The 26,420-nt window shown below is 44.6% G+C and overlaps 1 protein-coding gene across 7 annotated transcripts in view; it reads left to right on the top strand.

Annotated features, from left to right (window-relative positions):
* TFAP2A (transcription factor AP-2 alpha) overlaps positions 1 to 26,420 on the top strand; it is a 53,279-nt gene that overhangs the window by 1,789 nt on the left and 25,070 nt on the right. Inside the window, exons 1-8 of one of the 7 annotated variants that reach the window (XM_026676680.2) lie at positions 3,357 to 3,683; positions 7,860 to 7,886; positions 9,289 to 9,723; positions 13,086 to 13,137; positions 15,838 to 16,069; positions 17,888 to 18,006; positions 21,657 to 21,798; positions 23,883 to 25,656. In XM_026676680.2, coding sequence (XP_026532465.1) covers positions 3,633 to 3,683; positions 7,860 to 7,886; positions 9,289 to 9,723; positions 13,086 to 13,137; positions 15,838 to 16,069; positions 17,888 to 18,006; positions 21,657 to 21,798; positions 23,883 to 24,171 — 1,347 coding nt within the window. In that variant the 5' untranslated portion in view covers positions 3,357 to 3,632 and the 3' untranslated portion in view covers positions 24,172 to 25,656. Of the gene's footprint in view, positions 1 to 3,356; positions 3,684 to 5,457; positions 6,602 to 7,859; positions 7,887 to 9,288; positions 9,724 to 13,085; positions 13,138 to 15,837; positions 16,070 to 17,887; positions 18,007 to 21,656; positions 21,799 to 23,882; positions 25,657 to 26,420 lie in introns of those variants that run through there. The other 6 variants (XM_026676678.2, XM_026676681.2, XM_087961286.1 and 3 more) reach the window with 6 other exon arrangements.

The following is a 26,420-nucleotide window of genomic DNA, read 5'->3' as shown; positions in this document are numbered from 1 at the left end:
TGAAAAGTTTCAATGCTCCCCAGTTCTAGATAATCTGTGAAAATGTGTGTCTATGTCTGTGTCGGGGGAAACACAGCCGAGTCTTAGACAACCTTAAAACGAGTCCTTGTTCTTTTGGGTCATTGGCTTCTTCCTATGGAAGTCGGGAGCCGAAGCGCGACAGTCTTAGCTGCCAATGTTTCAAGTTACAATGTTTAGGATTGAACTGGAACGGGGTCCCAGTCAGAGACAAATCTGCAGTAAAAGCTCTTTCTTGTACTGCAGGGAATGGCGTTTCAGGTGTGCAAAAACATCTGAACACCGTGGTGGCCAAGCCACCACTCCTCTTAGAGCAAAGGCCATAGGGGCTTGGAGGCCAACTTTTGGCCTAGGGGGCTGACCCCCCCCCTCCACTGGTCTAAAATGGGCAGAGCATTCATTTTTAAAGGGATGGTCAGAAGAGAGCAACCTGTCTGCCTTGCCTTCCAGAAACCCTGATCAGGAGGCCTAAGTCCCCGACCAACTGCTCCCTTACAGGCTTGGGACGCTAGAGATGGCCGATCCCACTGGTATAATTGAGTAGGAACAGCTGAGAGACAGACGATGCCCATCGCGTATGCCAGAATGTTAGGGGGACCTCACAAGGCCCCTTTTGGTTCACCTGCAAGCGTACCTGAAGCTCTTCTGCCATATTCTTTTTCCACTACTCGTCCCCTTCTTTTCTTTACTGGGTTTGGGATCCTGACCCCCCCACCCCCACCCCAAGGCCTGGCCAGCCAATCTATGCAGGGCAGTTACCCCACTGCCGGTCCTCCTTGAAGAAAGGCCGAGCTTCCGATTCCTGCCGGCAGATCTCCCCACCACCACCACCACCACCACCACATCCTCGCCGTCTGCTGAAGTGACCCCGGGGGAAGAGAAATCACCCATTCCCGTTAGTGCCTGGGAGCCGAGTGGCGCAACAGCCTCGCCGCTGGAAGGCACAGCGTGCCATGGGAAAGAGGGAGCGGAGAGGGGTGTGTGTGCGTGTGCGCATTTGACTCGCCCTGCCAGCGGCTTGACGATGGGCCTCGGAGCGAGCCTCCCCGCAGCTGGATTTGACCGTCGAGGGGAGAGAGAGAGAGAGAGCGAGCAAAACGCCCCTTCTCTTCAGGGAGTCCGGAGGAAAAGGAAGAACGAGAGGAAAAAGACCGAGCATAAATTGGGCAGGTGCTCCCTCCAGAACCCGGGAAGGCTGCTCCAAGAAACCGGTTGTACGGCTCTTGGTCTGATACGAAACTTCCAGATGCTTGAAGAGTTTTTCCACCAGCCAGTTCTGCTCTCTGCTTCAGTTGGGGTTAACCAACTTAAGGGGTTGAGTGTGTAGTGCCTGCTAAATCTCCGAATGGGCCCCCAGAATCTGAACGCATTTGCTTCCCAATTAATTCGCCAATCTGTTCAGGGCCTTGTTGGAGGTGGAGGCGGGCTGGACTATAGCTGGGTTACTCGGGGAAGAGAGCCTCTGCTTTTTTTTTTTTTTTTGGAGTGGTAGGTTTTGCTCTTTTGCTGTTTTTTTACAAAGCCTGTTTCCTTTGCCACTGCGGCTGTCCTCGGTGGAAGGGCACAAGCGGTAAAAGGGAGCTCCCAGCCACATTTCTGGGCTGCGGGTGTCAGCGTCCGAATAAGGGAAGAGGCTTGGTTTTAAGAGAATGGCCAGCTCAAACTTCCCACCTGCCTGATAAGAAATCAGTTTGGACTCGCATAAACAGACGAGCAATGAGACAATCGCGGTAAACGGAGGAGGAGGAGGAAGAGGGAATCCAAACGAACAGCTTTGAACAAGGAATGAAATGAAGGAGGAAATAAAGATCCGAGGTGTAGCCAAGGTCCACACCGTTTGAATAGAAGTTAGGCTCTTTCCCATCTCCTATCAGTCAATCTTGCCTGAAATTCGATTCCAGATATTGGGCGACTTGGCCCCGCTCTGCTCGCACTCAATATGTGCCTTTCTCCCTGCTTTCCCCAGCCGTGAAAAAGGGAGTTGATTTCGAACAGAAAAAACAAAACAAAACACCTGGGTAGGAAAATCCACACCTCTGCCTTTATTTAATTCACTGCTTGAGCCTAAATCCCCCTGAGTCATATGGCTCTGTTCGCCTCTCTTTGTCCCTTATGAAGAGCTATTCTCTGTAAAAAAAAAAAAATAGCTGTTGTCTGTTAAAAACATTACACTGTGGCCTGGAGTCAAATTTATTTCAGTCTGAATGCTACCTGCCTGAGCTCCCCTGGAAACCACCTGTTGTTCAAAGTGTTTCTAATAACAACAAGTCCCATTTTGGAATCGAGTCCAAGTCAATTCTACTCAAGAACACAACCTTGGAGAATTGGGCAACACACCTCACTGTTCCCGACGAGCTGAGAAAGCACAGAGGGCCAATTCGTGGCCTCCACATATGTGAATAGGTAACAAGGTACTGAATGGGTGGGAGAAAGTTTCATCAGTGTAAAAATTCCAGAAAGTCGCCTGCAGTGTTTTTCTCCTTGCTGCTAAACAAATTGGGATTCACAAATGGTGTGTATGTGTGCGCCTGTTGGGTTTTGGAGAAAAAGCGTGTGTCGCGGGGAGGCGATCATTGTTCAACAAAAGTTAATGACTTCAGAGAACGAGGGAAAAAAGTATGTTGAAGTCCAAACCTGAGCATTTTAACTTTTTTTGGGGTGGTGGTGGTGGTGGGGTTCGGCCCAGGGGAACTTTTTTGAGTAAATGGGGGGCGGGGTGGGGTGTCAGGCCCGACTCAGATCGTTAAGACGGATCTCTCGGGAATCCACCCGCTTCCCCCTAGATTCCAAGGGTCCAGAATGGGATGGCAGGTTGCGGTGGCTTTCAAGTTCGAAGAAGAGCTCCCCGGGAGGCTGGTTCCAAACAGAAAAGGGCCCCCGTCGGAAACATCGCTTGGAAAGGGGGCTTTTCTACGCTATTCCCCACTGAAGAACATTGAGGGGCAGCGGCTGCAGAGGGAGGCGGAGCCTGGAAGCAAACTTCAAGGGTCTCCCACGGGGGGGGTGGAGGGGTCGCCTTGTGGAAGGTGGCCGAGAGAAACAGATGCCCGGAAGGCGGTTGCTTGCAAAGCGTGGAAACCCTCCGCGCCCCACCCACCCAAGAGAAGGGCCCGTTTCCATCTCCCCCGCCGGGGCCCAGTGGTTTCCAAAGGGGGTTCACCCCCTCCCCCTTCCAAGGGAGGCAGAGCGCGAGCGAGTGGCGTCTCTGCGACCCCTGGTCCCTTCGCGGGCCAGTTGCTGCGCTGCTGAGCAATTGGCCGAGGGTTGCTATGCTAATGAGGTGGCGGCTGGGCGGTTGGTGAAAGACGAGTGGGAGAAGGGAAAAGTTTCGACCATTAGAGGGAGATCTCCGAGCGGGCACGGGAGATCGCCTCCGCCTCCTCCTCCTCCTCCTCCTCCTCCGCCTCCGCCTGCTCCAGCACTCCAGCGGGCGCGCTCTGCATGCCAGAGGAGAGCGCAAGGCAGGCAGGCAGGCAGGGCAAACAGCCTCGTCCTCTCTCTCTCTCTCTCTTTCTTCCTCCCTCTCTCTCTCTCTTTTTCTTTCTTCCTTTCCTTCTTTCTTTCTCTCCCTTCCCCCTCCCCTCTCGCCCTCTCGCCTCTCGCCACGCCAATCCATGAAAATGCTTTGGAAACTGACGGATAATATCAAGTATGAGGAATGTGAGGTAAGCGCTTTCCGGCGACTGGGGCAATTGGGAAAGAGCATCCCTTTCCTCCCGCCCCCGTCTCTCTCTTCCCCCAAATGAGAGAAAGAGAGAGAGAAAGAAGAAAGAAAGAGAGAAAGAAAGAAAGAAAGAAAGAGAAAGAAAGAGAGAGAGAAAGAAAGAAAGATTGCCAGCTGCGATAGGAAAACATCTTGCAACACCCAACGAAGCTTTGGGCGACCAACTTCTTCACTTGCCGACTTGGCAACTGGGGAGGCGAGGGCGGGTGGAACCGAAAAGGGGCAGGCGGAGGATGCACGCCTGTGCGGTGGGTGGTTTAGGGGGGGAAAAAGAGAGAGAGAAAAGACCTTTGCCGAAGCACACCGGGAGGGGAGAAAGAAAATACACCCACGCGGATCTTCCTGCAAAGGCTCCGTATCCCAACAGCTACAGGGAAAGAAAGGGTCGAGAAGATGGAATGGATGAGCAAAGTGAATGCGGACGAGCAAAGGCACCACAAGGAATATATGTATATTAAAATGTGTTTTATTTTAGTCACTCCCGAGATTCCCAGGATCTCCCAAAGAGAGCCGTCTCATCCGCTCTCCAAGGAGTTGCCTTGGATCCACAGGTCTGGTGGTGCAGGCTCGGGAGACCTCTGTCTGATAGGGGTAGTTGTCATTTCTGCATGCAGCTCCCTGGTTCTTCTTTGGTTAAGAATTACACGAGGAAAAGGAAGAAAAGGGTGGTGTTGAGGGAAGGCAGCGTGGTTTTAAGCTCTCTTTTCGAAAGTGGAGCCTCGTGGGCATAGCGGGTGGGAGATGCTCGGAGTAATTCAGGTGGTGTGGAGAGAGGCAGAGGTGGAGAAGCACCGCCTAAGTCAGTCAGGTGCTAGAAACAATCTGTTGGTAAATTTGTGCCCCTCGGGTGCCTTGGCGATAGATCTCGCACAGACGTCTCCTATCACAGGGCAGAGTATAAGAAGTGACAAGTATTTGGATATATGGGAAGTGTTTATGAAAAGGATCACTGCAGTAAAAGTAGTTTGATGATTAAATAATCGCGTAACTTCCACGTGCTCGTAGAAAGATAAGAGTTAAGGGCTAGCTTGTTCTTTTTGTGAATTGCAAGAATGGCGCTATCTTTAATTGGGTCTGAGTCTTCCAAATTCTTTGGAGGGGGAAGGGGTCTCTTCGTTTCCATTCCAACCCTATTTGAGGTGTGCAATGCAAACATGAGCGCGTTCATACAGTTTTGCCTTTGTTAATTCTGTACACACACACACACACACACACACACACACACACTAGGATCCGGGCGAGCGCCACTTTGGAAAACCATTAATTAAGAAAACCAGCGTCGGTTGGCGCGGAGATTTATGGCTGCTTTGGAGGGGTGAACCTGTCTATAAATGTAGAGGGAGCAGGGCAGGCTCCCTCTTTCATCGAACGTGTGAATTGAGAAAGTTGCGCGGTTCTTTCCTCCTCTTGTCATTTTCGGGTTGAAACCGTTTCCTTCCTCGCAGAGGCTTTGCAAAAGCCGGGTTTGGGGATTCCCACGCTTGGAACTTCAGACCAAGAGATTCAGAGGTGAGACTTCCGTGGCTGGACTGAGTGGTGTTTTGGGGCAGGGTGCGTGGCTGGTTGGACCCAACGGCTTCGCAGGACGCCCGTCTCCGAGAGTCAGCGTCTAAAACTAGCTTAGCAAGGGCTTAAACTTGACCCAGGCTGCTGGAAGTTACCTTATTTTTCCCGTTTACTTGGGAATAACTGCACCGAGCCTCGCGGTTTGTATTTCTAGGTAAATGTACCTGAAGCGGAAGATAAAGCGAAAATATAATCACTCCGATTACATTTGATTGCATTTATTTATGTAAAGTTGGGCCACAGAAGCAGCCTTGGTGAAACTCGCGTGTGTTTTGATTGGCTTCCCCGGGTTTTTCCTCTGCCAAACGCGGTTGACATTGGAGTGCACTCTTACGCGCCCCCTCCACCCTTAATATTTTCTGCCAGGTGCCAGATTCTTCTTCATTAAAACAAAAACCAAACCAAACCCACAGATGAGTGAGTCTTTTAATTTGGCTGCCGGAGCTTTCGGCTGCCGCTCAGCGCCCCTTTTTGCTGGGAGGGAACCTGGAGAGGAGCGTCGGAAAGCGATGGGGGTGCAAAAGCAGCTCGCGACGGCGCAGGGTTGGGTTTTCCTTTCATGCCTCTGGTGAGGTGTGCTCCAGGAGTTGTGCCGAGGCCTGCTTGCTCGGCGGCAAAATGCCTGTTGTTATGATAAGCTGGCAGGAAAAAGTGGAAAGAGGCCTGTCATTTCTCCGGATTCGCTGGCTGGGAGCTGCCCAGCCAGTTGGACGGGTTGGGCCCAGCTTGGAAGCCCGAGCTTGTCAGGGCCAGTAAAGCGGCAGTCGCCTCCCTTTCTCTCTCTCTCCCCCCCCTTCCTTCCTTCCCTTCCCTTCCCTCCCCCCACTCTCTTCGCCAGCCTCTTCCCCGATCTTCAGTCCCAAAGGGGGAAGGCGCCTCTGGGCTCCCAGGAGGCGGAGAGGAGCTTCCAGAGCCCCGATTCCCTGGGGGGGACTGAACGCCTGGGGAGACGGGATCCCACGCGCCTTAGGAGGGAGGGAATAGCCCTGGCTCTTCTGCTCGGGGATCCGGCCTAGGCCCGCAGCGCCAGCGCCGCCTCCTCCTCCTCCTCCTCCGGGCCCTGGAGCCATGGACCTGACGCAGCAGCAGCAACAGCAGGACGCCGCCGGAGCGGAACTGCCGGGCCCGCCTGAACACAGACAGCTGAAAGCCGGGGACAGCAAGCCGGAGCCAGAAAGCGGCACCTCTGGGGTCAAGAGGGGAGCAGGGGCCCGGCAGTTGCTAGCCCTGGCCTTTGAGGAGCCTGACTTCACCCAGGCGCCGCTCCCGCCGCCGCCGCCGCCGCCGCCCGAGGTGCGCCTCCCTTGCCTTGCGCGTGGCTTCTCCACGGCTGGGCTTCCCCTCTTTTGCCGGGGAACCCCTACTGGCTTCTCTCTCCCATTCGCCCTTCTTTCCCCCTCTGCTTCGGCAAGTTTTTCAGCTTGGCCTCTTTTCCGATTTCCTTCTCCTCCTCCTGCTTTCGGGCGCTCCTTCCTTCCTTCCTTCCTTCCTTCCTTCCTTCCTTCCTCCCTCCCTTCCTTCCCTTTTCCCATCCCTCCTCTCCCCCCTGTCTTCTCCAGATTCTTTTCCCACCCATTCCCCTCTGCACCTTCTCCCGCTCTCCTCTGCCTGCCTTGGCTTGCCTTGCACCCACCCGTTTGCTCTCCCTGGCTCTCTTTCTCTTTCACTTCTGCCAGCCCTGCAACCTTTTAAAATGTTGCCCCTTTCCTGTGATTCGTCAGACGCAGCAACGGCATGACTCTCTCTTCTCCCCCCGTCCCCTTTTTGTCTCTCTCTCTCTCTCTCTCGCTCCCCCCTCCTCCACTTCTGATTAGATACACTGATTCTTCATTCAATGGACGTCATTTAGAACAGCCTCTGCCTTGAGTTGCTTCCTCGCTTCACGCTCGATTTCCAGCCATTCTTCCCTTATTAAGTATTCGTGTAGTATTAATTGTCATGAATATCTGCTATTAGGAGTCTTAAAGGAAAGCAGGCTTGCAAATTCCCCTCCCTCCCTCCCTATTTCTCATTTAGGAACTCACGTGCAGGAGCAAAAGGAGGGAGGGAGAGAAAGAGAGAGAGAGAGAGAGGGAGAGTGCGCAAGCGAGGTGGGGACCAACGCGCACACACGCACACCACCCGCAAACGGATTAAGGAACACACACGCGCGCGCGCGCGCGCGCGCACCCCCGCTCAACTTTGAATCGTGAACTCTCACGCCAAGGATCCGGCTTCTCGCCTTCGCTGCTGCAGAAACGTCGGGCATTCGGTTGTGGACTGATGGATTATAGGCGCGCTTGCCCAGTGCTGGCGGACAAGTCTGGGCGTTGGGGACTCGGGGTGGTCTAGACCCGGGCTCCTTCCATTGTGTGTGTGTGTGTGAGAGAGAGAGAGAGAGAGAGAGAGAGCGAGAAAGAGAGAGAGCGCTTGTGTGCAAGAGGGAGAAAGAGGGACAGAGCAAGAGTACAACTAGGAAGCGGGCAAGCGAGCTAGCGAGACCTAAAGAGCCCACTTTTTCTCTGCCTTTTTGTTTTTCCTGCCCTGACTTGGTTCCCCCGAATCCGCGCAGATGTTAGTTCACAGTTTCTCAGCGATGGTGAGTGTGCTTCAGACTTCTCTATCTGGGATGGGTGGTGGGAACCCCGTCACCGTCATGCTTTTTTCCTCATCTTCTGGGGAGGGGGGAGGGTTGGTGGTGGGGAGGCGGATAGCCGGCTGGCCGGGTGTTCACCTCCCGCCGAAACCTCCCCTCTCTCCGTGTCTCCCCCCTCTCTGCTCGTTTTGCAAAAGCTTCCCGGCTCCCCTTTTACTTTGGCTGCTTCAAGTAAACTACAAAAGGCTAGCCATGCTTCCACACCCGTCCATTGTGTTTTGTTTTGCTTTGCGTTTCCCCTCCCCTTCCGATTGGGTTTCACCTCTTCTTTCCGTTCTTGTCCTTTCCCGGGTTAATAACGCTCCCCGGGAGATTAAAGTCCAAGGCATTTAACAGCCACCTTTTTATTATTATTTCCCTCTGCCTCCCCCCTCCCCTCCCCCGACTTCTCTTTGGATGGCTGTTAATTTCCTTGAGACGTACCTGCGGGCTATCATTTCACAATTTACCAAGTCCCGGTTGTACAAAAAGCAAAACCTCTCTGGACATTTTCCTCCTCTTCGGCTTCATCTTTACGTTTCCAAATTGTTTTCTCTTTAATTTTGCTGCCTTGTTATTTACCTAAAATACGATTTGCATGTACACGTATATGGATGTGTGTCTGTCTGAGTGTGCAATTTACACGCGCACATACCTACGAGGCTGGGTGTCCCGTATTACATTATGATTTGATTTCAATCCATGGAATAGCACCATTGGTTTATCCATTTTGATCCCATGCTAGATTTGTAAATGGCTGGCTTACGGGAACACTTATATTTAAGTATTTTTTTCTCCCCCAAACGCTGTTCTTTTTCATGGCGTTTTGGGTGTCGTTTTCCAGGAGAAAAGAAGGACGGATGAAGCAATGATGCACTTTCACTTTTTTTAGAACAAGGAAAAGAGCATTTGTTTGCTCTTTCACTTCTTTTTCTTTTTCTTTTTTTTTTTGACAACGATGCCCGTAGGCTTTTTAAAAACAAAGGTTGCGCACGCCCACAATAAGAGCAGAATACACACCATTCCTCTCGAAAGGAAAATCTTCTGGATGTGGTCCTAGTAGGAGAATTTTGTTCGTTTTCTCCCCCCACTGGGAGTTTTGCCTTTCCCCCCCTCCCTTCCAGTTTGTTAACTTGTAATTCATGCAGCTCCATTTAGACGAGATTGTTCTCTGCCCAGACGGGAATATCTCGAAGGCTGCGTTTGATTCTAGTCTGAGCGCAAATATTGTAGCTCATATATTTTCTTAAATAGGGTGATAAACATTTGGCCTAATCATGTTTAATTTTGACTTTCTCTTCCTCCTCTCTCTCTCTCTCTCTTCTCTGGTCTCCCCCGTTCCCCTTTTCGTGTTCTTATTCATCAGGACCGCCACGACGCTACCAGCAACGGGACAGCCCGGCTACCCCAGCTGGGGAGTGTGGGCCAGTCCCCCTACACCAGCGCACCTCCGCTCTCCCATACACCGAACGCCGACTTCCAGCCCCCTTATTTCCCACCTCCATATCAGCCCATTTACCCGCAGTCTCAAGACCCGTATTCTCACGTTAACGATCCGTATAGCTTGAACCCACTTCACGCCCAGCCTCAGCCGCAGCACCCGGGCTGGCCGGGACAGAGGCAAAACCAGGACACGGGCCTTTTGCATACGCACCGCGGACTTCCCCACCAGCTCTCCGGCTTGGATCCCCGAAGGGATTACCGGCGGCACGAAGATCTCTTGCACGGACCTCACGGCTTGAGCTCAGGACTAGGCGATATTCCCATCCACTCGATACCTCACTCGCTGGAAGACGTGCCGGTAAGGAGACCCGTGAGGCGGGGAGGCAGGCGGCTTCCTGTCGGCTCTTTCCCCCCCTCCCCTCGTCCTCCCCCTGCCACGCTTCTTCTCCTTCTTCTCCTCCCCCCACCAGGGGATGGGAATTACAGTGTGCATTTCAAGCCTTCAGCACACCCTCCGCGAAGGCAAGAAGCGGTGGTGTCTCGCGGTTGGCAACCAGAGTTGAATGGTCTCCCGCCAATGTCTTCAGTTGCTAATGCAGAAAAAATAGCTCTTTGCTTTTGTTGGTGGGGAGTGGAGGAAGGAAGGAAGGAAGGAGAGAGAGAGAGAGAGGAGGGGGAGAGAGAGAAGAAAGCTGGCAAGATCAGAATACCCCTGACTGGCTGCTTGCTGCCTTGTTGGTGACAAAGCGAGGTAACTCTTTGGGAAAGGCTCTTAGAAAGCCTGGCCTTCAGTCGGATTTTGGCTGGCTTGAAAAAGAAAACAAAAAACGACCCAAAGCTTTTCTTCCCACTTCGGACCTGCTTGTTTGGACGATGGGGAGGAGGAGGAGGAGGAAGAGGAGGAAGAAAAGAATCTCTGTGAATTGCAATTCTTCGGATTGCAAACATGGCGTAAGAAATCTAGGCCCATCACCCCCCACACAGAGAAAGAGAACAATGTGCTGCGGTTGCTATTGTGGCTGTTATTATTTTAACTAAGGTTTTGGAGTGCCTTAAATGTTTTTTTTTAAATTATTATTCGGGTCAGGGTCTGGTTTCTCTTATCCACAAATATAATTTGGAGGGGGGGAATGATGCCTCTCCTCCCATCTTTTAACAGCCTAGAGCCCTTTCTAGCCAGGGGCAAGCACCATCTGAGTCTGGCTGGTCACTTCTCCAAAAAAATACAAAAAAACCTCTCCTACTGAATGCAGAATTTATACAAGCCAGTAATTTTACTCCTGCTTCTTGTGCTGGTTACATTGGATAGAAAACATTTGTGGGCAAGGAGAAAGGAAGTTTCTAATATTAGCCTAGGGTTTGTTTTGGTTCCCCTTACTAAAATGTCACCGCAGATTACTGAATCCAATATTATCATAATACTGACAGTTTAATGATTTCCAATTGCACGTTGCAAGGATAATTTTGCCACGGGTTCCTTTCAGAAAGTGATTTCCCCACCTCCTTTATTCCATTCCCTTTTATTAATCCATATTTGAAGGAAACGGAGGAATTCATTACAGCTCCAACTCTCTTTTCCCCCCAAGAAAATTGCGCTTAGGTTTTGGTTTGCAAAAAAAAAAAAAAAAAGCCATGCCTTACTTAAAGTATCCATGTCTCTGTGGGAATTGGGCACTTAAAAAAAAAAAGCCACACCAACCAGTTTTCTTTTAATTAAAAACAACCCCCAAACAACAAGAATACCTGGTTTGGAACTAGGGTTGTTTAGGGGGAAAAAAACAACAACCCAGTTTGAATCATCACTTAACTAAAAACAGTTGCACCGAAATCAGGGGGAACTTCCACTGGTGTTTTGTTTTAGGTATCAAGTTGCAAACGATTTGATTTTGTTGGGATTTCAGTTGCGTTGAGAATTGTATGTGCATTTTTTTCCCGAATAATAAACATAGGTTATTTTTTACTATCCCAGCAGTTAACAGATGTCTGGCCCATTTTAAGAAAGGCCGTTGTCAAGTAGTTTTAGATAAAAACATGTAACAGGAACACCTCCCTCTTTATTTGGGGTCGATTATTCCCAAAGCTGGTAAATCTGATCCGTTTAAAAGGGAAGGGCATTGATCTTAGAGAGAGGCGGGCGGCGTCACCTTAGGATGCATGCTTTGCTTTGACAATGGAATAGAGAGCGGCCTTGCAAAGGCATCGCGGAGCGAATGAAGTTCGTTGAAAATTTTCATGATAGGAACGGCTATTTTCATTTTTTTTCTCCTGCTACCGCAGTTAGCCATTGATAACAAGGACAGCTGCTTGATACGGAATACTTGCTTAAGCTGAGAACGAGAATTATTTTTAAAACTAAGTATCTGGGTGGGATTTTAAAAACCTAACAGCCGGTGGCTTCCGTGGATTCTGTCTAGGTGAAGAAATCAGACAAATTAAAAACGTTGCCCCAACCCCTACATTTTTTTAAAAAAAAAAAAAGGTTGAAGGCTGTTTGCTTGAAGGGATATTTCTCTACATAGTTAAAAAAAAAAAATCCAAGAGAACGGCAGCCATAGTCATTTCTGCACATTTCTCAATTTAATTATGCTCAAATCCAGAAGCACTTTAGGCAAGTTACAAATGAGAGCATTGAGTACAATAAAACCTGTAATAAAGCAACTTCGTACCATCCACCCGGAATCATTGAGATCAGGCACAATTAACAGGAGCATAAATCCAAGGCAGAATGGAAAAATGATAGACTCGGTATTATTGTTGGACGGAGACTTGGTGAAGGAGAAGAAGAGGGTGGTTTCTTGGGGAGGGGGGTGGGGGACTCCATAGGAGCCTATGGGGGCGCGCACCTGCGCTAAATAGTAGCGCTGAAGTTCGGCAGCGCGAGAGGAAATTCTCTCGCTTAAGCAGCGTTAGTGCTACTTTGTAAACACAGGCAGACACATTAGATTGACTGTCAGTTTGGGAATTGGAAAACACGCTTTTCATTTTACTTTCTAATCACGTCTGAAAGCTCCCGCGTGCCCGGAGCATCAAGCCTTCCGAGCAGAATTTAAAAGCAGCGGCAAACGCTGCCTGGAACTAGAGGGGAGCCAGAATTGCCACGGCCTTCAGGAGCTCGCAGGGATAGCCTCCCTCCCCCTCCCTCTCTCCCCCATCCCAATTTTCCGGATATTCCCTCCCCCACCCCCTTTCTGTATGCATAGGTGGCACAAACACATTCTTCTAGAATCTTATTACAGTGTTAACCTCAATTTTAAAAGCACAAAGAGCCGGCAAGGCTTTCCCTTAAAATGCTTATTTCAGAGGGAGAGGCACTGATAGAAATTCAGTTTAAGCCCATGTGCCTTAAGAAGCACGGTGAGATTTATGCACAATTTATGCACATGTACTCAGGAGTTGCCCTTAATGCAGGAAGCCTGAATTATAACCAAGTTCAGGCATTCTTAACTGAAGGTAATTGCTATTGAAACCAGCGGCCCCTACTTCTGAGCAGATGCCACTAAAGGTCCCCAAACCTAGCCCTTTCTGCTTTCCAAAGATTATGTGCAATTGGAACCCAATATTCGCCTTTTAAATTAAAAAACGTCAACATGGGGAAATGAATATTATTCTATTTTTTAAAAACACCAAACTAGTTATAAGACGCAGGGAAATAAAGAGCTTCGCGGGTTTCTCTTGGTGTGTTTAGAAATTCATATCCCTTTTGTATTGCTTTTGTTGCAGCACGTAGAGGACCCCGGTATTAACATCCCAGATCAAACTGTAATTAAGAAAGGTAAGCCACTTCTTTAGCATTCCAAGCATGTCCTCACAAGCTTGATACCGAAGCAGCCGAGAGAACTTACGAAAGCGATTGTTTTCTCCCCCTGCCCTCCCCCCGTAATTTACAACAGAGCTGAAAATGGAAAACGAAATTGACAATCTCGGTTGATAACCCTTTTACTTAATCGTACCCTCTGTATATGTATGATTATATTATCGAGCTAAACAGATCCATGTTTTAGCAGTTCCTAATGACATTGTGGTTCAGAACTGATTTCTAATTTCTTCAGTTGCCTTGAAAGTATGTTTCATTACCTAAGAAAGAGCCAATCCTGTTCAGCCGCCCCCCATCCCTCTTCCTCACCCACCCACCCCCAGGCTTCAGGTTGAGGAGATTGTTCTGGATTGTTTACATCTGAGGGCTTTGTTGTAACAAGCGAGCAGGATGGCGGAAGGGTAGTCGCTTGCTTAGCCTGCTCTCTGCAACGGGGGCTGTGTGGTTTGGCTTTTCCTATGATTTCAGTTGCTGCTTCCTCCTAATGTCTTGTTGCACTTGTGTTTTTTTTTTGTTTGTTTTTGGTCTGGAAGAAAGCGTCCTCCCGTCTCCCAAACCTTGTCTGGCTTCAGAATTTCGTTGTTGTTGTTGTTGTTGAAAGTATTCGCGATGTTGGCAGCAGAGCAGAACGGTTGGCTTTAATTTTAATCCGTGTTCAGGGAAATGCCGGATTCTGACCAGTTGGTATGAAAGATTTGAGAAAGGATCAATGCGGCTTTCTTACATAGTAGCAGGGTCTTGTGCTCTCCAAAACAATACTTCCTTGAAAATCTCAGCATTACACAATGAAAGCTAAAAAATTTACCCCTCCTCCCTGTCTGGAGAGTCTTTGTCACGTCAAATTAGATGTGCAAGGAATAAATCTTAAAGTGATGCTCTTTCCAAGTCGACATGATAATTGGCTCTTTTATTAGTAATCTCAAGAGTTCGTTTAACTCCTATTGTCTCTATTAGCCTCCCCAGAGCTATTAATGTCACAAGTGATCTATCCAAAACCTAGATATCCCTCCTCCACGCTCCACCCTTTAACATTTGGATTAGACCTATTAAAGTGAAAATGGAAAGTATACGAGTGTAGGATGAAGGACAAGAGGAATAAACAGATGCTGATAAGAGTAAATATTTATAGTGTTGGAACATAATGCCAGGTCCATTTTCCTCCAAACAAGACTGCCCTTATTTTTCAATGATGCTAGCCAAACTAAACATGGAATTTTGGTAGATTTGGGAGAATGTTACCCTTCTCCTGCATATTATTTTAATAATGTCCTGGAACTTTTTGTCATTAGGGGGAAAGTGAAAGTTATGTCAAGGAAGATTTTCTCTTTGGGAAGCAGATGGTAGTAAGGAGGCAGACCAAAAAATGTATCCGTTTTCCTTTATTTTGTTTGGGGGTAATTGTTACTTAAAGAAACTTGTACTATTACCTTTGAAAACAGTAATGAAAATACCTCTGGCGCCTCTTTCCAATATAAAAAGTTGCAATTGCAGAAAACGTGACATCTAATCCAATTACTTTGAAACTATTCAATTGGAAGTACTAGGGGCTATTCTAGTACAAATTAAGCCCATAGCCGTGTAGCTTGTAGCATTACATCCCCCCCCCCCAAACAAGGGAAAGGATATATTGTGTGGCCGTCCTTTATAAATATTAGTAACAGGGAATACGTCTCCTTCCGGTAACCCTTTCGCTATCTTTAAGATAACCGGCGAACTGTTGTTCCTAGAATAATTTAGGACAGACAAGGTAATTTGAACCCCACCTCTTCTTCCCTTCCCCTCGTGGAAAATCCTTAATTTTGATCCAATCCTGATTTAGACTGGGCCTTCAATGGGGGCTGGGAAGTAGCCAGTCCAGACGTTGAAACTCGTTGTGTGCGCTTCTGCCTGAAAAGATTCACTTAGTTTTTAAATTAAACGTAAGAGCTAGATTTTTAAGCAAGGGCTCGGAGCCCCCCCGCCCAGCTTTCCCTTTCTCCCTCAGACAACTGAGAATTTAAAATTGAGGTTCTCTTCGAAGGTCATCATCTAGGTCAGGGGTCTCCAACCTTGGCCCCTTTTAAGCTTTGCTGGCTGGGCAATTCTGGAAGTTGGAGACCCCTGATGTAGGGCCAAGGGATGTAGTCCCTGCCCAAGTTGCTGCGGAAGGAAATTGGCCTATTCCACCCCCCCCACCCCGGTTTGTAAGCGTCTTTCCAAGTTTCCTCATCCGAAGTCGAGGCTGCCGAGGGTGGGCGATGGGTAGAAGTCGCGAGAGGGAGGTCCGGGGGAGGGTGCTGGCCAGCTTCGGTTGTTGGCCTTCCAAGCAAAAAAAGGCGGAGGAGGAGGAAGAAGAAACCAAAATGGAGGAAGGGGCCTCCAGCCTCGGGGCTACTACCCCTTATTCAAGAAGCTTTCCCTCCCACTCCCCGAGCCGTCATTCCCGTTGTGGCCCATCTGCCATCATCTCTCAGCCACCTTTCCTGGCTTGTTTTCATCCCCTTCCCCCACTCCTGTCATCGCCCACGCCTCCCCCCACACGTCCCCCAAGCCTGCCGCCCCACCATCGCCTCAGGCTCCTTAGCAGCTGCTAATCCCTTCAGCGTTTGTGCACTAACGCGGCTCTGCCTTCCCTCGGCCTCCCTTCTCCCCTCCCTCCCTCCGTCCCTCCCTCTGCAGGCCCCGTGTCCCTCTCCAAGTCTAACGCCAACGCCGTCTCCTCCATCCCCATCAACAAGGACGCGCTCTTCGGCGGCGTGGTGAATCCCAACGAGGTCTTCTGCTCGGTGCCCGGCCGCCTGTCGTTGCTCAGCTCCACCTCCAAATACAAAGTCACCGTGGCGGAAGTGCAGAGGCGCCTGTCCCCGCCGGAGTGCCTCAACGCGTCTCTGCTGGGCGGAGTGCTACGGAGGTGAGGCGGCCCGACCAAAACTGGCCTTCTTCTTCTCCTCAGGCGCGCGGCAGACAAACTGAGGAGGGGGAAAAGGCAGCCGCGGATTCGGTGCGAGAGGCAATGTGGCGGGAAGGGAGCCCATTGGCAGAGAGGGGTGGGCACGTGGTTGCCGTGTTCGGCCTCAGCCAATCATCTCTTTCCCCAAAGGCTCCAGCTCCCACCTCTCTTCCTCCCGTCTATTGTTTTTAATTTCTCACAGTAGATACACTACCCCACACTTTAACGCCCACACCTCACCCCTGCGCACATCTTCATTTTTTCCCACCAAAGCTGCTTTTCTCCGCCCCCCCCCTTTTTTTAACAGAAGGCAGCTGCTGTTACTAGCAGGATACCAGCCTTTCTTCCCAATATCCCCAAATGTCACTTTGTCAATTAACTGCTGCAACATTCTGGGCTTCCTCAGACATTGCTGGTTTTAAGTTCTGCTTCACATTTCTTTTTTTTAAAAAACCCACATTTGTTTTGTTTTTGCCCTTCATGGTGCTTCTCCTGGCTCATTCATTTATGTTTATTTATTTTTCACTGTAAGGGTTAATAATTTTTGAAAAGAAAGTACTGTTGAGAGTATTCTTGTGTTAAGTGTTTTCTCATAATTCCCTCACATTAATTAACCATTTCCCCTTCTTTAAAAATTTGGTGGAGTTAATGAGAATATACCTCAAAGCTCCATGTTTTGTAATCGGAGCCTCACTCCTTCCACATTTTCCTCTAAAAATGACTCTAGGTCTAGGAATCTTTGGTTTTACTATTCTCTTCAAGTCTCTAAATCTTGCATTTGAGTTTCAGGTCTTTTTTTTTTTAGAGTAGACAATATAAGAGAAACTACCTACATCTCAATAATAAATCTGCACCTGAAACAAAATGACAGCAAAATGACTAGCCATTTCAAAGGATTGTGATTTAAAATATTACCAAGTATGAATTGCAATATATTTATTGAAAATGCAGAGACAGTTAAAATAATTAGTATTTAGAGTTTTCATTGCTGTCATTATCTGTAAGCTGGACCATATTACAGCACAGCATCATGTATCTGTGGAAATTAGGCTGCATTCAGTTAAAAGCAGGCAGCATGTCCTGTTAATGAGACCCACTCATACAGTCAACATCAGCAATCACAGGAAGGCCCCTTTAGTGTAGCAAGGTCACTCATCTTAGCATAGCGTGTTGAAAGCTCATACACACCAGCTGAGGGCACTGCCAGCATTACTTTCCTGAGGAAGGCCAGTGCAAGAGGGGAATTTGGCTAGGAACACATTTATGAGAAAGTCATAAAAAAAAATTCTCATACTAGTGTGCAAGATAAGCGATATCTTTCCTGTTTAATCTGTGTACCAGATTGAATGTAGTACTGTATCTATAATGAAAGGCAAATGATGATTGTAAATCTTACATAATGCAAGGAAATCTGGCTGAAACACATCTCCCATTGGTTCACAACTATGCAAAAAACTCACAGCTATATTTTTGATCACAATATATAAACATATTTTACAACGTTGTGAGTGTAATTGGTGTCCATATATGATTTGCAGCTGATATTGTAAGAATACAAAAGATTTAATTGTGTTTAACATGCAGTTATTTTAGTGAATTATATATTTCAGTGAATCTTGTGCATAACTCTAATTATAGCACCCAAATTTAAATTTTTCCTAAACTTATTAGATTTTAATAAGCATAATATATACATTTGTGGCAAAATATCTGAATAAGTTGCACTATGAACCTGAAGGTACTTGTGTGTTAAGTGCTGTTTTTTAATGTGTGGAACAGGGCAAAATCAAAAAATGGAGGGAGATCTTTGAGAGAAAAACTGGACAAAATAGGATTAAATTTGCCAGCCGGGAGACGTAAAGCTGCTAATGTTACCCTGCTGACATCACTAGTGGAGGGTAAGTGATGGCTTTTTGGCAGTGGGAAAGGCATTATTTGGAAATGTTTCTTTTTGTTTGCTGAGAAACAAACTTGTGGACCCTGAAATGTTTATGAATATTGTTTAATTTCAATCATTATTGGTCAATGTGACCTTTTCTTCTTGTATTTTTTTAAAGGGGACTCCCAGCCAAAATCCATTGATGTCAAAACATTGGATGTGGCTTTATTGATATTTATTTGGATTTAAACCCTTGTAATGCATTTCAGACTTGGATGCTAAATCTCAGTGAAATGAATGTAACCAAATTGGCATGCTATGTGATGCTTCACTTTAACTGGGTTGCTAGTTGATTGATCACTTGGATTAAAAAGTAGGACTGAAAACATTAACAGAGTAAACATAACTAATGGGTTAATTTATTAATCACTGATTGACATGGTAGATTTTAATTGGATTTTAATCAGTGAAATCCCAAGTGAAAGGGGTGAAATAGTGACACGTATCATTATTGTATATATCTTGATTTATATAACAAGGATTAGGGTTATGATTTTCCATATAATGCATGACTTGACTGAACTACTTTCTTAAAAGAAACTGCTGCTCTTCAACAGCATCTCAACATTTAATAGATTAATTATCATGCTAAAACATATAATTGGGCTATAATTTATAAACTAGTAGAATTAGAAAACAGTCATGCTGAAGATTATTTAGTCCATTTATCAACATAAGATAGCTGCTTCTTAAATGCCTGTTATTGTAAATATGTTTGAGAAATGAATGGATTTTAATATTTACAAATATATTAAATACAAATATTCATCTATATTATGTAGTTAACAGAAGATCCAATTGTAAGTCCTATAAAATTAATTCAGACTGAAAATCAGGTTAAGTATGAACAATATTAGTCACTTCAAATTCTACAGCCATGCCTTTGAAGTCCATACATTTATTGCATTATTTCTGCTGAAATGAATATAGCTCAAAATGACTCTTAAATAACTCTTAAATAACTCAAAATGACTCTTTAGTTATAGACAGTATAACACCAATCCAGAGAAACATTAAGAATATAAGGATGAATTCTGAGAACAAGTCCCTGTTCACTATTATATGAGTAAAGGCTTAAAAAACACCTTCTTTGGGTGAAAATGTTAATTATTAATTGAATCCCAAATAATGTGTTTTGTTTAACTTTGGTTTTATTTTTATTCTGTTTAGCTCTGTCTTTATTTTCTAGTGTTTTCAGAGTTGAACAGAATATGTGTATGCACATATATAGTGGCCTACCAATCAAATATGGAAACATTGTTCAGATAAAAAACCCCAGAAAAAGCACTATATCTATTCTTTATTCTCTGTCTGTATGCTTCAGTACAAGAGATACAGAATGACTGCCAGCATTACTGGCAGCGTGACCTCTAAGGAGTTACCATCTATGCCAGTTGCTTCAGAAACTAACTATAGGAGCAATTTTAGTCCAACTGAGAAAAAGAAATTTGTTTAGAAATTGAGTTCAGGAATATTTTTTATTTTGACACATATAAAGCATGCTGCATTTATATGCTGTAACAAGTAGGATGGAAGTTTATTGTACCCAACAACACTTAAGATCTGTTTCCAGTGCTCAGGATCTCATTCTTTGCACCTTAATACGCATTAAAAAGTTAGCTCCTACAGCTAACTTAAGATACAACTCTGCTATTTTAAGCTACATACCAGTAGCTTATTTATATTTAAATCATTTTGACATCTGCATTTGAAAAATATAGAACCTTAACTTCTTGAATCAATTTGGGAATCCTTGACCTACACCATGATTTAATAGTGTCCTAATCTTACTGCAAGCTTCTGATCTCCTCTTTGCTTGGTAGAATTAAGCAGTATAGAAATGCTTTATTTTCCTTCTATTTTAATTGTGAAAAGAGGTTGGGTGAATGTACTGTTTGAACATTAAGAAGTCAAAAGGGGTGGGCATGTATCTTCCTTTATGTTAAAATAGTTACAAAGTTTATAATGAGAACAAGAAATGCAGGGGGCATGCTAAATTGGGAATTACTTTGTAGTAGCTATTGACCCAAGGAAGTTGATACATGCAGTCTTCACTAGGTTTTAATTCGAAGGTCTTTAACCTTGATTTTGGTTATGTAGAGTGAATTTTAAGTCCATTCTTCATGCCAAGTTAGCTTTAGTTTTGCTTACAATCAGCTTATAGCCATCTTTTCTCTCTCTTTTTTGCTTTCCTTTTTTTTTTAAATTCAAAGAAGTGAAGTTTATAAAAATTATTATACAAATTATAAAAATTATATAAATTACATTATAAAAATGCCAACTGCCACTGAAAGTCCATCAAGGAGTCCTGCCATTAATAAACAGCGTATTTAAATGCCACCAGCAACTAATGGGTAATCAAGGAAAGCGAAAGAAAGTTTACAAGTAGCTGAAGAAAAAGAAAAACAACAGGAGAGCAGGAAAAAGGAGAAAAAGGAGACAAATGCTAATATTATCGTGATGTTAGGGAATATTTTAAACGTTTAATAAAACCTATAATTTAAAAGGAGCGATCTTTTTTTTTTTAAAGCCACGGTTTGATCATCCTATTACGATGAAGAGAAACACAGGAATAAGGCTAATGCATAGATAAACTAATAATAGTGGCTAATTTTTCCCCCCTCTCAAGAGATAATAGACGATTGTTGGGTTGTGGTCCTTACGCGATGAGGCCGCTTCCAAAGTCCTGTTATTGTTTATGATCCGCTCCATTTTATGGAAACAAGCTCCGTGGACTGAGGCTTTGAAGCTCTAATTGGCGCATGCGTTCTTCCGGACCTCGAGCTAATGGCAGGAAGCCCTGCGGTGAAAACCAACTGGTTCAGGAAATTAAAACCAAAGATTTGAAAATCAACAAAACAGACAGACTCAACGGAATGACCCTAAAATTCTTATGGTTAATCGTTTGAAAAAGGGGGGGCGGGGAGAGAGGAAGGGAAGGAAGGATAATTATATGCAATCAAGTTAAATTTTAAGCACTTAACTATTTAATGCAGTCTATAGGGTGGGGATTGAAATAATGATCAATGATCAATATTCTCTAGAAACAGAATAATTATATGTTTCGCATGTTTTTCTTTTCTGTGTATACATAATTCTCCGTAATGCAATATAAACTAAAAGCACAAATTGAAACATTAAACTTTACAAAACAGAGATAAAATACTTGGGACACTTTTGTTAGTGAGTTGAACAAAATGCCATAAATATATTGCAATATAATTTAGGATTAAAAGCCGACTACATTTACCACTTTATGAATTGCCTAATCAGCATCCCACCCGCCCCCAAAGGATTCTTTAGGATCAGTATTAACACGCTCATAGTTTGATATAAAACAATGCATTTTGACCGCCTCCCCCCTCATCGCCTTCAGGAAATTTCTTTAGCACACTGAGATATTAGTCTTTTCTAAAGCAGCGCTTCACTAGTAGATTGCAAAGTGCCAGTTAATCTTGATTGACTGGATATCACGTGAGGAACCCAAAGATGCACCTAGCAAAGTCTAATAACAAATCCCATAGATTTGTTGGCGCGAGTTCCCACGTTCCTGTCGCCCGCTTATGCTTTGGGTATTAATTATGTATTTCCTCCCAATCCGCATTTCAGGAGAAGCCGTGCATCTCGCGAGAGATTTTGGTTACGTTTGTGAAACAGAATTTCCTGCCAAAGCAGTAGCTGAATTTCTCAACCGGCAACATTCCGATCCCAACGAGCAAGTCACAAGAAAAAACATGCTTCTAGCGACGAAGTAAGACTTTTTACCTCTGCGGAATATTCCTAAGGAAGATTTTGTTTATTATGTTTGGTTGTGCTCTGAGCTTTTCCTCTGGTGCATTTACATTTGTTTGCTGCGGATATATTCTCCGTACCTGCGTGATTGCCTTGACGAGGTAACTAAAAAGCACAAATTCCTCATCGAGGGAAAGCGATGTTATTGCCAACGACGCTATTGCTGAAATCAAGCAGACGTAGGAGAATGATTCCCCCTCCCTCCCTCCCTCCCTGGAATGGTGTTACTAGAGGCGTTTAAATGGGAAGAAAACGGCACATAATTGCTAGGCTCTGTAGATTTATCAGAGAGTAAGCCCTGTTAAGTATAGTGGGATTTATTCTGAGGATTGTAGACAAGATTGCGTAGTTATTTGGAAGTAAGTAAAATTGATCTCAATGGAACTTACATGCTGAATAAAAACGCTGAAGATTGATTAACTGTGAATTCAGGTATTAAAAGTATTTCACTTCTAAGCAACTAAAATGCCAGTGGGGGTTTATTTTAAGAGAAAGACTCTAGGGATAACTTAATAGAAAAGATATTGAATATTCAGGTTAGGTGGTGGGGGAAGAGGAGAGGGAACTCTCAATTATTGTAAATGATGTGTTTGCTGGAAATTAAAATGCTTCCCCCCTCATAGTTAATTACAGATAGTGATTCAACTAAGAACAGTGGGCCAGAGGGCACCCAGTTATTGGGAGAGAGATACAGCTGAAATATGTCTCAATACTGCCCTTTAGAAACTCAACTGCTGCCATATATATGCTCCTAGTTTTTCTTATCTGCTGGCAGTTTATTTAGATACTGGTATGAATCTAATTTCTGAATGGAGCCCTTTATTCCAGTGCTTTGTGACCTACATAAACACTACTGCATCTTTCTAATGCCATCAAATCTTATATGAAATGAGAGTCCTGGGATTGATAAGCTCAAGAAGTAGCTTTGAGAACTGTTCACTTCCTAAATTGGGGCTTTGTTTTGTCCTTAAAATCAACTCTCACACTTCATTGCCAATTTGCTTGCTGGGAATAATGGAACTTTTCCTAAAAACATGTAGAGGGTCCTAAGTGAAAAAAAAAGAAAAGAAAATGTAATGGATGTGTTATTGAGATCAATGCAACTTACTTTCAAGGAAAATTGTAATCTTATGGTGATGCTTAGAGCTAAAAAAAACTGTTGATTTAAATCCAGAAGACTAGATATGAATGCTAATTACAGAACTTGTAATTAACAAGCTTGATGGGGTAAACAGTGGGTATTACTCTGGAGGAAGGAAGTGGGAGGTGTGTTTTGTATCAAGGAGAAATGTGTATGCTGGTGTGATTTCCATAGAACTTTCTGACATTTTTCATGTGATTATGAAGATGTGGTTGTATATGAGAGGAAAGAGTTAAATTGAAAGAGTATTGAGTATGACAGAGATACCTCAGAAATCGGCATCAGTAAATAAATGTGAGGGCATATTGGGATGAAGAACACATTTGATGCAAACTGCTGTTCCAGTCATTATTGATACAGTAGTAGCTTTGTATTACATTTTCATATTTTCCACATAGTAATCTCTAAGTGTTATCCTTGGGATGAAATAAAGACATGGCCCTCATTTTCTGACACATAGCTTAAGGATTAGTAGCACCCTATAGGTATCTAATGCACTTGTATGTAATGCATGCACATGCACTCACTTACACACAGATAAATGTGGGGGAAAGATTGTAAATGCCACAAGATAAGAGGGTGATCTAGCGTAAAAATGCATCTGTGTGTTGAAAAGCAAAAAAGGAAAATATTGTTCCTGGAAGAAGTGGATGTAAATCAGTGCAGAGGAGAAGCCAGGGAGACGAGAGAAAGAGAAAGGCTGTTATACTGATGTCCATATTTCTATATAGGGCATCAGCGGTGCAGAACGTCAGAGAGTGGGTAAAAGAGCAGAGAGATTCTTTCTGTGCGTGCATGTATGACTTTGCTGTGGAGGCAACTGACTCCTTGGCTCGCCTGCTTGCTGACAAGACTGGCTTATTTTCCTCCCTCCCCTTCTCTCTGCTCCATTTATGCTGCAGACAGATCTGTAAGGAGTTCACCGACCTGCTGGCTCAGGATCGATCTCCACTGGGGAACTCTCGGCCCACCCCCATATTGGAGCCGGGCATCCAGAGCTGCCTGACCCATTTCAACCTCATCTCTCACGGCTTTGGCAGCCCTGCTGTGTGCGCAGCAGTCACTGCCCTGCAGAACTATCTCACCGAGGCACTCAAGGCCATGGACAAAATGTACCTCAGCAACAACCCTAACAGTCACACAGATAACAGCACCAAAAGCAGCGACAAAGAAGAGAAGCACAGAAAATGAGGATTTTCTTCCTGCAGCCCCAACCAGACCAGCCAGCCTGGCCCTCCCTCCCCTTCCTCCTCACCCTGAGGCTACAGCAAGAGAAGCTCAGAAATCTGTCCCAGCCTATTCACTCAGGAGGACCGGCTAATTCACATCTCTCTCACCCCCCCCACACCCACCATTCTTCTTTTTCTTCTCTCCTCTCCTTCCCTACCTCCACCACTTCCCAGTTCATTTCCAGTTGCTACCCAGTTTGGAGCCCGAGAAAACAAAGGTGGCGATTGGGCCATCCTAAGAGGAAAAAGAGAAAAAACATTTTTTTGTCGTCTGTGTGAACTTTTATTATTTTTAACAAAAATAAATAAACTGATGAAAATAAACAACTTTTTTTCTAAAAAAAAGAAAAAGAACTAAGTTTAAAGGTTAATAATGAAATTTGGGGGGAAAAAACATGAGCTTCATCGGACTGGATCACCACCTTCTCTGATACAAACTTCCGTTTAAAATTGTAGCCATATTTAAACAAAACAAAACAGGAAAGAAAGGATGATGATGATGATGATGATGATGACATTTTATCAGTATTGTGAATAAACTTGAACACAAACCACATGCAGTTCCATGTCATGTCTTCAGTTTTAGCACCTCTCTCCTGCTAAGGTAAAGCGACTAATTTGAACTTTCTTATGGTGACACCGATTCGTAGTGCTTCTATAAGGGAATCAGTGTTCTGTATGTATATATTTATTTATGTGTAATTTAATGGGAACTGTAAATATGGTGAGTCTGTTTGAAGCTTTTTTTATTATTTATCTGGTGATCTCGTTTACCTCTTGTTTAGTGGGTTTTTAAGTCTTTCCCATCTTAGTTCCATCACTGTGGTTCATAGTTACTTATTTAGAAAATGGAAGGGGAGTTTTTTAGGGGGAGGTGGGGTGGTATTTTTTGGGATTCATCACTTCAGCCCTGTTGTAGCATGTTATAAAAAGAGGACAATAAAGCAGCTAAGAGATTGAAGCAACTTGGATTTTTACAAATATATTATTAATATGATACTTAATTTCCACATTGATAAAGGAAAATAAATCAACCATCCAAACCAGACCGACTACCATTTCCACTGAAATAATTTAGATTCCCCTTCCAAAAACATTTTTTCCGCATGTTGATAATTTTTAACAACTCTTTGTATGCTGTGGCTTTAAAAAAGTTTATATCCAGGGTCTTTCTATTGAAAGCATAATCAGAGCAATAAGTTGATATTGTCTATTCAGATAAAGAACTGGGGATCTTCACTTCCCTCTCCCCTTTTTCATTTTGAGTTGCCTTTTGGTTCAAAGAACTTCCATACATTGGGGACCACCTGGTATCCTCTATTTCCACCGGCCATATTGGAAGCAGTTACAGTTGTATTGTATTGAGTTGTGCTGGCAGTAGTTTCCATGCCTGTCAATGTATCATAGTCCTTTGTTGCCCAGATAAATAAATATTTGATACGCTTTATGTCGATTTTTTTTTATTCAGTGGCTGTCTTTACCCAGGCGTATTTTTGTTCTTGGCAGTATTTTTTATTCAGTATGGTTACAGTAATTGAGTTTAACTCTCCCTTGACAATTGCTCTTTGCAATAAGCAGCTGAACCCATTGTTTCCCTCAAGTATAATAAAAACTTACTTTCAAGTTGGAGTTCAGAGCAGGGTATCATTTAGATATTCCACTGAGTCTGTATTCAGACAAATTACACAATAAAACAAAATGTATTCTTTTGGATTAAAAAAAAATATTGTACTGTTGAAGAAATGGCATTTTAGTTTCCTTTAACTGAAAGGTGATTTTATTTTTTAAAAAATAAAGTTTTATTTTATTTATTTGATCTTTAGGTTTTGTTCTTGCTTCATAATTATATATCAGGGTTACCCATTTAAAATGTTTGACATATGAATTGCTTTTTAATTTTAATGCCATTTAAAATATGGGGAAGATAAGATATGGGGAAGAGAATTGTGGGTAACTATGTATACATACAATGTTCATACAGAACACATTTAAAAAAAAATCAACTGTGTCTATGTAAATGCATGGGATACATTTTCATATTAGGGAAAATAATAATATTCCTCTTGTTTGACTGACATATTACTTCAGATTTATTTTAGGTTGGATTTTATGAATGTGTGCAGGTCACATTACTGTAAATATTTAATCATGTGATAGTAACTTTTCCAATATTTTTGGATGAGGAAGATCTTATTTTGAAATGATACATGT

Source organism: Notechis scutatus, chromosome 3, assembly GCF_049901735.1.
Source record: "Notechis scutatus isolate UNSWTSFEM ecotype Mainland chromosome 3, rNotScu1.2, whole genome shotgun sequence".
NCBI lineage: Eukaryota > Metazoa > Chordata > Lepidosauria > Squamata > Elapidae > Notechis > Notechis scutatus.
This window is presented reverse-complemented; position numbering and strand designations above follow the sequence as displayed.